Source organism: Sorghum bicolor, chromosome 1 (assembly GCF_000003195.3).
Source record: "Sorghum bicolor cultivar BTx623 chromosome 1, Sorghum_bicolor_NCBIv3, whole genome shotgun sequence".
Classification (NCBI taxonomy): Eukaryota; Viridiplantae; Streptophyta; class Magnoliopsida; order Poales; family Poaceae; genus Sorghum; species Sorghum bicolor.
Window position 1 is genome coordinate 5551704 of NC_012870.2, and position 13681 is coordinate 5565384.

Here is a 13681-nt window from a genome sequence, read left to right on the forward strand (position 1 = left end):
GTGCACCGGACGCTAAGGGTGCGTCCGGTGGCTTGCGTCCGGTGACCCTGCGAGTTTGCGGAGCTCTCTGCGCATAAGTCCGGTGTGCACCGAACGCGTGCTCAGCGTCCGGTGCTCTGCAGGTTACCGTTAGACTCTGACACGCGGCTGTCGTTGGAGCACCGGACGCAGGTGTTGAGCGTCCGGTGCCCCTTTAAGAGCGTCCGGTGACCCCGTATTTTGCCCAGGGAAAGAGCCAACGGCTCTATTTGTTTGAGGGGCTATAAATACGTGTTTGGCCGGCTTGGGGCTTACTCTCTTGGCATTCTAGCATACTTGACATCCTTGTGAGCCTAAGCAAACATCTCCCACTCATCTCCTTCATAGATTAAACATCTTTGTGAGATTGGGAGTGATTCCAAGTGCATTTACTTGAGTGATTGCATCTAGTGGCACTTGGGAATCGTTCTAGCTGCGGTTTTCTTGTTACTCTTGGTGGTTGCCGCCACCTAGACGGCTTGGAGCAGCAGAGGAGGATTGGCATGAGTTGGTGATTGTTCGTGGCCATCTTCCGGTGATTTTGAGAGGTTTGTGCCTACCTCGGCGGAGAGCCAAAGGCAACATTAGTGGATTGCTCGTGTCATTGAGCTACCTCACTTGTGGGTAGGTTCTTGTGGTGTCCTAGTGAGGACGAGGTTCGTGCTACACCTCTTAGCCACCGAACCACCAAGTGTTGGTCGACACAACGGGGACGTAGCGTGCCGGCAAGCACGTGAACCTCGGGAGAAAAATTGTGTGTCTCCATTGTGATTGTTCATTGGATTTCTCCCGGTGATTGGACTTCATTTTATTGATTGGTTCATCCCCTCTACGCGGCGGTATAAAGTTCAAACCATCTCATTTACATTCCCGCAAACTAGAGTAGCTTACTTACTTGTATAGAAACTTTAGGTAGCTTTCTAGTGTAAGTAGTGACATAGCTCTTGTGTGCCTAGTGATTATATCAACTAGAATTGTTGGATATGTGGCTTGCAAACACCCTATTAGAGCTAGAGCAAAAAACTTCGCTTTGTTATTTACTAGCCTCTTGCTCTAATGAGTTTGTAGAATTTTTAAATAGGCTATTCACCCCCCCTCTAGCCATATTAGGACCTTTCACGTGTCCAACGTGTGAGCGGTTTGACACGGTGGCGCAGACGATGCATTCTATGTGTGCTGATTCGGACTGACTTGTGGGCCCCACTTGTAAGGGCCCTCCCTCAAATACTTCGTCCCCTCCCCTGTTTCTCGCCCTCTACGCCCGCGGCGCTTTCGCCATAGCCATGCTCGCCCTCTCCCTCTCCTCCTCCTCCGCCTTCCTCCGCTCGAAGCCTCGTGCACTCCACCTCCACCGTCTCCTCACCAAACCCCTCTCCTCCGCTTGCCCACTCACGCCGCCAACTCCCCTAGCCGACACCACTCCTACCCCGGACGCGGACCCCACCCCGCTCTTCCTCCGCCCAACATCCCATCATGTCTCGTCCGTGTCCCTCGCCGCGTGGCTGCGCTCGTCCCGCCCTCTGTTGGCTCCTCGCCAACGCCACCAACCCATCCTCCTCCGCCGCCGCCGCCTCCGACGACGATGACCCAGCGCTGCTCTGCACGCTGCTCGAGGACCTTGAGGCGCTGTGGCTGCGGCACGTCCGGGAGCGCACGTCGTTCCAGTACGTGGTCGCGAACGAGCACTGGCGGGACCTAGTGGTCACCGTCGTGGTGGGAGTCCTCATCCCGCGCCTCGAGACGGATGTCGTCGTCGACATGGCACGCACGTCGCTGTGGCTGTCACTAGCGTGGACACGGACGCGATGCCAGTCCCGACTCCACCGCCGCCTTTCTTGGACCGTGGCATGGTCGCCGACCCCGAGGGCCTCGTAGCCAGAACGCTCAACGAAATGCGGTAGCTAGCGGCCAACAGCCCGCCTCTGGCGGTGCCAGCAGGCTCGCCGCTGAAGCTGGTCATTGCGTCGTTTGCACTCACCCACGACCGCATCGACGGACTAAAGCAGCGCGTGACCGCCAAGTTCGCGGACAGCAGCGGCACGGAGCGCGTCCACTGCTCGGCGTTCACGGTGGCGTGCACACTGGCGTGGGCCTGCCTCTAGCGCATGGGCAGCGGCGGTGACGAGCAGCCCCGCGCGCACCTGCTGTTCTCGGTGGAGTGCCAGCGCCGGAGAGTGAGCAAACCAGGGGAGGTGACAGAGTACGTGAGGTGAGGGCTGCCTGACATGTGGGACCCACCTGCCAGCCACATTCACCACACCTGGGCGACATCCCCTTCGCCAGCGTGGAATACTGCTGACACGTTGGCTGCCACGTCACCAAAACCAGCCCCCAAAACCACCCCAGGGGGTTCGTTGCCCTGTTTTCCAAATTTTAGAGTGTAGGTTACCTGGTTTTGTACTCTAGAGCTTAAGTTAGACACACGTTGATAGTTCGGTGAGGTAAGTAGACTTTTTCCATATATCTGTTATCGTCTGAAACTATTCCTGGTTGCTTTCTGGTCTAAGGCCGTGTTTAGTTCGTGAAGGGAAAAATTTCGCGACACTGTAACACTTTCGTTTGTTTGTGGTAATTATTGTCCAACTATGGACTAACTAGGCTCAAAAGATTCGTCTCGTAAATTCCGACCAAACTGTACAATTAGTTTTTATTTTTATTTATATTTAATACTTCATGTATGCGTCTAAAGATTTGATGTGACGGAGAATCTTGAAAAATTTTGGGTTTTGAGGTGGAAGTAAACAAAATTTTGGGTGGAAGTAAACGAGGCCTAAAGGAACAAGCACTTAAAAGGGGCTGTTCGGTGGAACAGTTCCAGCTTTTCAAGATTATTATAAATTATTATTGAATATTCCAGCTAGGAATTATTCCTGAGCCCTTTCCTGATGAAACGATGGACCCTATTCCTGATGAAACGAACAAACCCTAAGACATTGTTCGGTTGTTTGGGACTGATGCCCGAGAATGATTCCTCTAGGAATACTAGACTAATTTATAAAGGCTTTGATGAGGTAGAATGAATCCTCAACAGGAATCCTACTAAACGAACGAGCCCCTAAGTTCTACAAGAATGCCCCAGGAATTGTTCCAGCTAATCAAAGACTATATAAATTAGCCAAGCAATCCAGTTAGGAATCGTTACAGGAAATGATTCCCTAGCAACCGAACAAGTCTTTGCTGGTCTTATGAATCTCAGTCGTAAACTCGCCCCGTCACTACATCTAGAGAATAAAATGCATGTTCCAATAAAAACTATCAAAAATGAATTTTCAAAAACTGATTCACATGACAAACAGAAAATATATTGTTTGGAAGCTAACATTTCAAAAATCTTGCTTCCAAAATGTTAGCCTCTAGAAAGCAGTAAAATATGTAAGTGTTTTCTTCTCAAGATAAACTTTTGTGTGCAGCAGTTCCATGGCGCCTTTCCTTCTTGAAACGAGATTGATCCGGATCGAATCCACCTTCCTCTGCTCCATAGACAGCCCATGAGGGCGTCATGGCCATGTAATCTCGGCTCTTGAAAGGCTTTCCAGATGTCACCTGTATTGGCAAATGAATATCTAAGTCAGAGAGGGAATTACCTGCTTCGCTGTGCCACAGTCTAGTTCAGGAAGCTTACCAGTTCATGGAAACGATCATAATCTATCCAGGTATGCCATTTGCCGTTGATCTTGAACTTATCTACCTTTGCAAGTAGGACACAGCATGAATGAGCATGCTCACACGCTACTTCGTATACACCACCGCTTTTTGATGCCAAAACCTCGGAGAATTCCTTTACATCAGAGTGCCAAGGTACATTTTCCATTGTCAACTTTGAAGTCGCTGACCTGTATGCATCATCATAACATGTAACATGAGCAAACCAGCAAACAAAAAGGCCAAGCCATAATCTGCATGCAAGAAAATAAAATGGCACTTACGAGCCACAGTATGTTACACCCTTGATTTCAATGAAATCAGGCTGGCCGAGATCTAGCAGTTTCGCATATGCATCTATCTCTTCTGCATTCCAGCCTTTAACCAGTGTAAGTCGGTAAACTGTTCTTTGATCTTTTTCATGCAATGACTTGAGTGAATCCTAGTGACACACCAAAGCAGACGATGAACAGAAATACAGTTAGTATTGGTATATCTCACAGTGACAGTCAACATTTGAAATCTTCTAGATCTATACCAGGAAACGCTCCCAGAAGTCTGAAAATAGTGGCCTATCAACAGCCTTCAAGCTCTCCTTTGTAGCTGCATCCACACTGACATACAGCTGCAAACATATTGATATTGTCAGTATTCTTTAGAAGTTGCATCTTGAAACACAAAGATCTACAATTTAGTGCAGCCATTCAGTCGATTGAGCATATGACCTGAGTGATTGGTTTCAATGCCTTAATCTTTTCAGGAAATTGAGCATTTGTAACCAGAAACGTAGATATGTGTCTTCGGTGTAGCTCATCCACAAGAGCATTTATCTCAGGGTACATTATTGGTTCACCAACCAGAGATAACGCACAATGTCTAGGTGACAGACCCTCTTCAAGTTTTTCTGGCTTTACTCCTGAAAATGCACGAAGCAGCATTCTTAGCTAATAAACACTATAGTCAGTGGCGAAGCTAGAGCAAATTAGAGAGGGGGGGGAGAGCTTGTGGGTGCATAGACATCTTTCATGGGGGGTGGTGCATATATGGTGAAATTTTAGGGCCCGTTGGAACACAGGGTAGGGAGAACATAGGAACAGGAATTGAGTTGGCATGTTCATCTAACCCTATAGGAATAAAAACCACATGAAACAAGATGAGATGGCCTTTGGTAGCACTACAGGAAAAATAGAGGATTGATGCTCAGCTTTTGAATTTGAACAGCTTGCTTGCATGATGGCCACCTTCCCGCCAAACACACAAGTGACTGGACAGACAATGACATACATGTGAGGAGACAACTTTCCCGCCAGGAATTTCTCCAAGAGGTCAGACCTCTTGTTTACATTCCTGTGAAATCAAGCCAAAGGAATACAATCCTATAGAATGTTTCATATTCTTTCCTATGAACCAAAGGGCTGTTCAGGAAAAAATCCTTAGGAATGTGAATCCTCCAAAAATCCTTTGCCAATCCTCTATTCCAAAGGGGGCCTAGACATAATCACTGTTTTTAGAATTTGGGTGCATTTGCACCCCCTAAGGTACATGTAGGCGATCATTCTGGAACTGAACAGTATCCATGTCAAAAACAGCAATGCCTAGGTTGGTTGATGTAAAACATAAGTGTTGCGAAGCTAAAATAATAATAACAATAATAAAAGGCTGCGCGTTATGATTCTTATAATCTCCTGTAAGCTGCATCCTGTTAATGCAAGGAAAAATTACATGTACTTGGAATGATCATGGTCCAACCTGCCCTAGACTTATTATTTGGGCAGAGCAGTATGATACACAGTGTATTGCAAGGGATCACTCATGACTCATGTATTAACACATACTCCCTCCATATCAGTTTTAGATGACGTTTAGGACATGAGTGTGATTACAAAGGTGTCATTAAGTAGGGGTTAGCTTTCCTGTTTTGCCCTTATTAAATACAGCTGAGGGTGCATCCTATGCAACAAACTAACGTAGCTCATTTGGCTAAGGCTCTATGTCCTGAGGGGTGAGGTCAAGGGTTCGATCCTTAGCAGCCGCGTTGTTTTTTGGATTGCATGGCGATTTTGCATGCTACTGTCCGGATGAGTCCGACGTGCGTGCGCGATTGGCTAGTTTGCGCTGTTTTGGCGCTCATGCATTCCATCTTTTTCGGTCTGGACGCCAGGCGAGCCGCGGGCGGCGAGCGAGCGGCGTCCATCCTGCGAGCGAGCGCGTGCGAGAACCGCGAGCGAGCGTAAGTCGTAACGCCTGGCGATGCGAACGGGCGGCTTCGAAGCGTTGGTGTTTAATGGCTGGCGATGCGAACGGACGGCTTCGAAGCGAACCAGCAGCAGCGCAAGGGTACTCGGGTCAAAAACCACTCTCGGGAACTAGGACGTCGAGTATTTCCGCAACTGCGCTTTGCTCCAGAACGTCCAGTAAAACAGATACGGAGGGAGTATAGGAGAATGTATGCACCTGGTACGCCTTTCATTTGCTTAACCATCTTAGTATGCTGGTCAATTGCAGCATTCACAATGTCGAGAGGGTCATCCATCTTCCATTTCCAACTCTTTCCAACAGGATTTGTGTGATGTCTCCAACAAAATACACATTTATTTGCACAAGCCAAACTTGGAGTTGCTTCCATGCATCTGACAAATGATCATATAATAAAGTTATAAACAGAAAGCAACAGCCAAAGCTGCCAACCACGCAGCATCATATGTTTTCACAAAATACAATTCCTACGCAACAAATATTTACGAACTGAGATCAATAACAGGAGTAATTGCAAAGTCGAGCCATCCAATTTACTAGCACTGCAAATACACTGTTGCATAATCAAAACTGCAAAAGGTTTCACCTGTGACTTTCTATGCCATAAAAATGCAAATACACTGTTGTATAATCAAAACTGCAAAAGGTTTCACCTGTGACTTTCTATGCCATAAAATGAGTGTTTATAACACCCTCCACGGCCTCGCAGCTGCGATTTAGTCCATCTACAAATCTTCACTCCACTATGAGAACCGATAATTTTGTAACCCTACCACACACAGAGAGAGGATAGATTAGCACAATATACAGAATATAATAAAAGTGAAGCACAGGCAAATAAGTAATAAAACAAGAAGTACAGTAGAAGCATACATCAACTGAAGGTAATAATTAAAATACTAAACATTTATCAAAGTATGCCTCCCACATCATGTAAGGAAAACACAATTGCACAACAAAAAAAAAAACACATTGTTCACCAACAAAAACCTGCATCACTATGAAATATCCTAAGGTTTAATAAGAAGCATCGAAATAATGTCAATTACCTGTTTTTTCCAATATCATTATACTAAGGACAACTAACTACTTTACAGAAACATTTCTCTCCATTAGTGCTAGTAATATAGTTCGATGGAACTCCTAAAGGGAACTACTTCTGCAGTTATGGTTGTTATTAACAATTTTCATCAATCCTTAAACTTGCTAAAACCAAATTGCTCCAATCCCTAAATTTTATGTGATCTGTCCCAGGAACATAACTGCATATAGATCACAAATGAAAAAATTGTACAATATGTCAGGAGCCTTCCAATATATGCTGCAGATTTCAACTTTCAAGTACACTTACAGCTCCTGCAGTCCAAATTCAAATATGCAATACAGACCACACATGATAAAATGTAAGAAATGCTCACTTGCTTCTCCAAGCTCGTCCTAATGATTGGTGTGACCATGTCCTTTACACCGTTCTGCACTCCATTAGCCACAACACCCTCCAAATTCCCATTCTTCCTCCTTGCCGGTGCTTTCCCAGCAATATCTTCCATGTCAACCTCCCCATCCACCATCTCCTCCTCATCGTCATCATCCCAATCCTCCCCTTCCAACTCCAACTCATCAAGCCCATTGCTTTTTTCATTAGCCCCATAACCAACCTCCTCGCCCTTCACCACTCTCAGCACCCTCCTACTCCACTCCTCGAACACCGCTTCGAGATCCCCGCCATCCATGTCGCCCTCCCCGAAAGGAACCACTTCAACGGCGCCGAGCGCGCGCAACCACCGCGAGAAGCTCTTCGCGGCAGCGTTGAAGGTCTCCCCATAGGCCCGGGACCCAACCCCGAAGACTGCGAAGCGGAGGCCGGAGAGGAGGAGTGCTCCCGCGCGGAAGTCAGCGGCGGACTCCTCAAGCCAGCGCGAAAGGAAGGCCGCAGAAGGGGGCGGCGCGCCGCCGTCGTGGGTGGGGATGACGAGCAGGAGGAGCGGGACGGAGGGAAGGTCGTCGGGGTCGAAGGTGGCAGCGTCGGAGGCGCGGACGGGGAAGCCGGCATCGGCGGTCAGTCGGGCGGAGAGATGCTCAGCGAGGGTTTTGGAGGTGCCGGTGGCAGAGGCGTAGAGAAGAGTAGGAGTGGCAGTGCGGGCGAGGGCTGGAGCTGGGGAGGGTTTGCGGCGGAGGCGGAGGGATTTGTAGAGGAAGAAGAGGGAGGAAGAGGAGAGGAGCACGAGGAGGGCGAGGTGGGAGGTGGTGGAGGCGGTGGTCGCCGCCGGGAAGGGAGGCATCGCGGCGGTGGTGCGTGCTTGGTCCGACCGGCTCGGGCCTTTGGGTTTTGGGGGTTTTGGAACTTGGAAGCTTAGCTTTGGGCCTTGGTGGGCTGGGCCGCTTCCATGCTCGTCTTCAAAGAAACACTGAAATATCCTCAAAAATGCCTATTGCCTAGGCGTCCAAAAAAATTTCTCAAAAACGCCAAACTGAAGCTTGGGGTGTTTGATTGTGTGCGCAACTATTGTTCAAAAATTTATTGAGTTACAGTAATAATCCTGTCATCCGTCAATCCCAGCTAATAATCATTAGGACCTATGTTCCCCATAAGTCGCCCTGATTCCTGTAGAATCAGGATTTACTCTGACCACTGAATATCACCAATTCATCATGCATCTAAGGGCCTGTTTAGATTGGGAACGAAAATTTTTGGGGTGTCACATCGGATGTATCGGAAGGATGTCGGGAGGGATTTTTAGAAACTAATAAAAAAACAAATTACATAGCTCGTCAGGAAACTGCAAGACAAATTTATTAAGCATAATTAATCTGTTATTAGCATATGTGGGTTACTGTAGCACTTAAGGCTAATCATGGAGTAACTAGGCTTAAAAGATTCGTCTCGCGATTCTTAACTAAACTGTGTAATTAGTTTATTTTTTTATCTACATTTAATGTTCTATACATGTGTCCAAAGATTCGATGGGGTGGATGAAAAAATTTTGGGTGGGGAACTAAACAGGGCCTAAATGGTCATGCCACGCGCATTTCTGAAGGTTCATGCGGTACAATACTTGGTTCTTCTGGTATAAATTTAAGATCAGAAGAAGTGTAGAACGGCTAAGATCAGAAGTGTAGAACGGCTCAAATGAGAGCAAAATACACATTGGAAACTCTTTTGCTGTTTGCTCACAATTTACAATGAGAAAGTTCATGTGTTGAATCTTTACAGATTGTTGCAACTTACAACACCACCAAGAAGTTAATTCAGTGGCAATCTTTACATATATTGTTACATTTGCAAACAACAAGAAGCAATCTTGTATCTCATACAACCCTGTTTGTGGAATCGAAGAGTCTTTTTCTCTGAAACTAGAGCTGGTCGTCTTTGATGCTGCTTCAAAAGAATTGATCAATGTAACGCCAACCACAACCAACCATCGAACTGGGCTTAAACTACCCGACAGAGATGTGGTGAGCAGTGATGAGTAACGAATGAACAAATATTGTACATCTACCACAGATTCACAAAATGTTGGTATCACACAACCTGGGGAAATCAACAGCAGTATAGTGCAAAAATTGGTATGCTGGAGCCTTGTGATTCTCAGGTCAGCTTATGGACGCCATGTTGTTTTCTTTACAGACATGATACCTTCCTTGTCCTTTCTGAAGGTCATGACAATTTCCCAATGCAGTGATTTCAAGATTGTCTCCAATGGGTCAAGGATCCCGAGTTTATCACGGATGATAGCCCAACCTCCAGGCCTCAAAATCCGGTCCATCTCAACAACAATTGAGACAGGTTGCTTACATCTACAACACAAGAAATGACATATCAAGAGTTGCACTTGATTATAGTTCAATGGCCTTGTTTTTCTTCTGGTAACAGAAATAAACCTCAATCCCCATATGTGACTTAGCTGGGTACTAAACAATTTATTGTAAAGTAGATGTTGTGATCCAAGAAAAACATGTGATTCAGAAAAAATCATAATACCAGAACAAGACAATGAATTTCCTATTTGAGTGTGAAACCACACCAAAATATATGAAATCAGAGCAAGGCTAGTCTTTTCAATGCCATACCTGATCTTCAGGCGTGAGAATAAATGGTCAGCATGTAAAAGATCATAGGACCTTGGATATGTACTAAATGGTTCACACCAATCATGATACACACCGATCAGGCCACGTTCATAGATTATGGGTAGGGTGTCTGCAGCATGCACAGGAACAACATTCATGACCCAAACCTTTTTAGATGCCAGTGCAGCTGCAAATCTGCAAGAAAAACAATCATCAGCTGTTTCAATGCACAATTACACTTATTTTAACATTTCAAAAAAAATGTATTATGAAGTACAAATGTACAATGCAGGTTTTTAGAGAAATCCTATTTAGTATTCAGAATTAGAAAAAGGAGATTTATAATACCCTCCAAATACAGCCCTCATATCCATTACGTTACGGATATTTGACCAGTCAATGCCCAATCCATCCAGATAAGATTTCTCAACAACAGCCTTCCAATGGTTATGATCAGAAGCCACCCTTGTTTGTGTATCCCCGAGCCACTCAGGGAAACTCTCGAGCCTCTTGGGCCACTCCTCGGGCCAGTCACTGCCTCTTTCTTCGATACCAACAGGTGCTTTGTGCAGGCAATGTTTGATATGGGTATACCTAAAAAGGCAAGGTCAACTTATTGGTGTATGAACCAAAAGTGAATTATCTGGGAAAACATTGGAGTAATCCTAGAACCAGCATAGTGATGTAGTCCAAGTACACATGATCCAACTCACCATGCACTAGCTTTGTTCTGCTCTTCCTTGCAAAATGGAGGATCTTTTTTTGCTCTCAGATCATATACCTCGTTTGAGGCTGGTCGCTGAAATATCTTCACTCCAGCCTCACTGACATCATCACTATTGTAAGCTATTGCATTCCAACAAAGCGCAGTCATTGAAGCTGATATTCCTGAAAAGGAAAAAACAGAAAACGGGGAACGTGAATAGGCATAAAGAAACATGAACCAGTTTATAAGGGTTTTTTCGATGCAGTTTATAATTTAGAACAGCACAAGAACTAACACTTACTATAATTTACAATGGCGTAAATACTTATGTTATTCTATCATACCTTCTTCACTCTCCAGGTCAGCACTTTTGCTTGATATGATGAAGTATCCTCCTGGACGAAGAATTCTATTTATCTCTAGGAGAAGTTTTCCACCTAAACCATAGAACACACAATGTCGTTCAACTTGCAAGTAGATACTCGAATTTTGATCTAAAGAAAGGAATGAAGCAACACATATGTACCATTAGAATGCCATGGTATATTGCAATCACCACAGTGAATAGCATCAAATGCACCACTAGGGAAGGGTAATCTTCGCGATCCCAGACTGCCAACTGTTGCAGGGATACCACGTTCAAGGGCAACTTGCGCAAGGTCTGTTTGGTCATTCATAAGGCCTAAAGATAGCGTTATCACATCTTTCTTGAGTAGAGCGATACCAAAGCCAGCGCTTTTGCATCCGACATCCAATATTATGCGTATATTTTTACCCCAGTCAATGTCAGGAGCCATCTGAATGACAAACAAAGTAATGTGCAGATTGTGTAATGCTAGTATAATATGTCTGAATGGTTACTGAAACTAAACACATGTGTAGCTCAAAGTACAAATAAGATTCGATCCAAAAGTTCATTGTGCCTTTGCTGTTTTATATAGGAGAACTAAACCTTGGGGTTCATAACAATTTTCACTAGCGCACTGAGTGCAGTATGACTTATAGCAATCACCATCCAGGAATCAGCACGTATCAATGGAGAGAAATTATGAGAGAATTGAGCATGATTTTCTGAGGTAGACACTCCAAATGATGAAGGCAATCAAAACATGTCACAACTAGCCATCAGTCACATACCACATGGCAAGTGGCATGGGCAATCCAGAGAGCATTAACCATGCTCAGTTGTGCAACTATTTTCATGTTTGTCATTTCTAATCTCGTACCTTCACTAAAGATAAGTCCAACTTAATTACACAATCCAGCAGACAATGTGCAGAAACAATTTCAATGCTCTTTGACTCTTTCTGAATACAAGTAGCTCATGTCTGATCCAAATGTGAATATTTGACAATTACCTCATCAATTGATTCAACATAATGTCTTGCGCTACCTTTGAACTCCCATTCGTCTGGCGGGAACATCAAGTACTCGCCGCTGTGGTTCAGCCAGTTGTGTCCCTTAACATAATTTGACAACCTAGGATGCCCAACATTCCCATACCAAACCTGCAAGGATCGCAATTCGCCACAAGAACAATCAGCAATAATCAAATCAAATTTATTCATGTCCGATTATGATCAACTCATTTTCTTAAAAACATGAATTACCGTAAACTCCTGACCTTGTCCTTCCTCTCGGGCCATGCAGCAGGCTGTTTATACTCCTTGGGCAGTGACACCAAACACGTAACAGGAGACCTTGGGCAGCTGCGCTCATGGTGCCTCTGGCTCCCATCCCCATCGAAATCCACACAAGGAATATAGTGGTAGCTGCTCTTGGCGCCACAAAGCTTCCAGTGGTAATGCGCACCCGGGCTGAACAAAGGCGGGAGCTTCCTCTTCTTACTTGGAGCCTTCCTCTTTGCCGCCTCGGGATCATCCTCCTCGCCGTCATCCTCACTAGGCTCGTCTTCCAATTCCAGCTGCGGCGGTTTCTCCTCATCCTCCTCTGCAGGGGCCTTCCCCGAATTGTCCCCGCCCTGCTCGGGCATGGGCAGCTCCGCTTCCTGTTCCGGCTCCATCTCCATGTCTGGCTCCTGTTCCTGCTCCTGCTCCTGCTCCGGTTCCTTCTCCTTCGGCCCCGGGTCGGTTACCGGAGCCGGCTCGGAGTGATCGGCCTTCACAGCGGCGGCATCCAGCGAGGCGGTGGCATTGGAGCGGTGGGGATGGGAATGGGATCCAGACGGAGCAGGGTGGCGCTTCTTGTGGCTGTGCGGGACGGGGCGGGGCTTCCGGTGAGCGTGCCCGCCGCCGCCGCCGGCGGTGCGATTGTGGAAGGCAGTTGGCGGTGCGGCAACTTCGGCTGCGAAGGAGGATCGCTCGGTAGAGATCTGCTGGGAGGAGGAAGTCGGGGAGAGTGAGGTCCAGATGATGGCGAAGGAGAGGCCAAGCGCGATGGCGATGCCGACCTTGGCGCCGAAGCCCAGCGCCGGGCGGCGGCGCCAGCAGCCCAGAAGCCCGGAAGAGGGGCGGCCGGGCGGACCGCGGGCCACCGTCATGCGGCGGCGGGCAGTGGACCGGTGGGTTGGTGGGGCGAGGCTGTCGGTGCTAGTGGTTGGCGTGGACTCTGGAGGCGGAGCCGTGGAGGCTGGGAGAAGAGAAGCAGCAGAGCGTGGCAGCGGCAGTTGGTTGGGAGTGAGACTGCACAGCAGAACGAGCCATGTTTTTTTAGCAAGCCGATTAATGTTCGCTATCAAACCTAAGAGCGTCTTCAACACAATATCTATAACCTTTAACAGATTACTTATATAAAAGACCTATTTTAAATATTAAAAGAGACATAACACAAATATAAGTATTCTCTCTCATCGAAACCCATTTATATGAAGGCCTCTCTTTTGCGTCTTGCTGTTGAAGGAAACTAAAAATAGATATAGAACCTTCTATAGCAGTACCTAAATTTGAAATAGGTTTTATATTTTGGGTATAGGTTGTTGAAGACAGTCAGTTCAGTGTTGAGTTTCATTTGAGCTGTTTCTAAAACTGT

General features: G+C 46.4%; 1 protein-coding gene across 1 annotated transcript; it reads right to left on the minus strand.

The window, feature by feature from the left end:
- On the minus strand, positions 3101-13338 carry LOC8083950. The gene is made up of 16 exons (XM_002466328.2): positions 12318-13338; positions 12052-12201; positions 11220-11490; positions 11038-11130; positions 10701-10875; positions 10336-10581; positions 9988-10182; positions 9519-9714; positions 7335-8345; positions 6570-6685; positions 6115-6290; positions 4386-4576; positions 4199-4285; positions 3945-4102; positions 3641-3851; positions 3101-3561 (listed from the first exon to the last, which is right to left on the minus strand). The coding sequence occupies exons 1-16, from the start codon at positions 13191-13193 to the stop codon at positions 3406-3408; spliced, it is 4308 nt and encodes a 1435-aa protein (XP_002466373.2). The 5' UTR covers positions 13194-13338; the 3' UTR covers positions 3101-3405.

Bases quoted from the DNA above. Each gene is read 5' to 3' on its own strand.
- LOC8083950 (XM_002466328.2), bottom strand. From the start codon at position 13,193: ATGACGGTGGCCCGCGGTCCGCCCGGCCGCCCCTCTTCCGGGCTTCTG. The intron at 6,686-7,334 runs GTGAGCATTTCT...TGTGTGTGGTAG, and splicing joins GGACGAGCTTGGAGAAGCAA to GGTTACAAAATTATCGGTTC. The intron at 4,577-6,114 runs GTGCATACATTC...GTGCATTTTCAG, and splicing joins GCAAATGAAAGGCGTACCAG to GAGTAAAGCCAGAAAAACTT.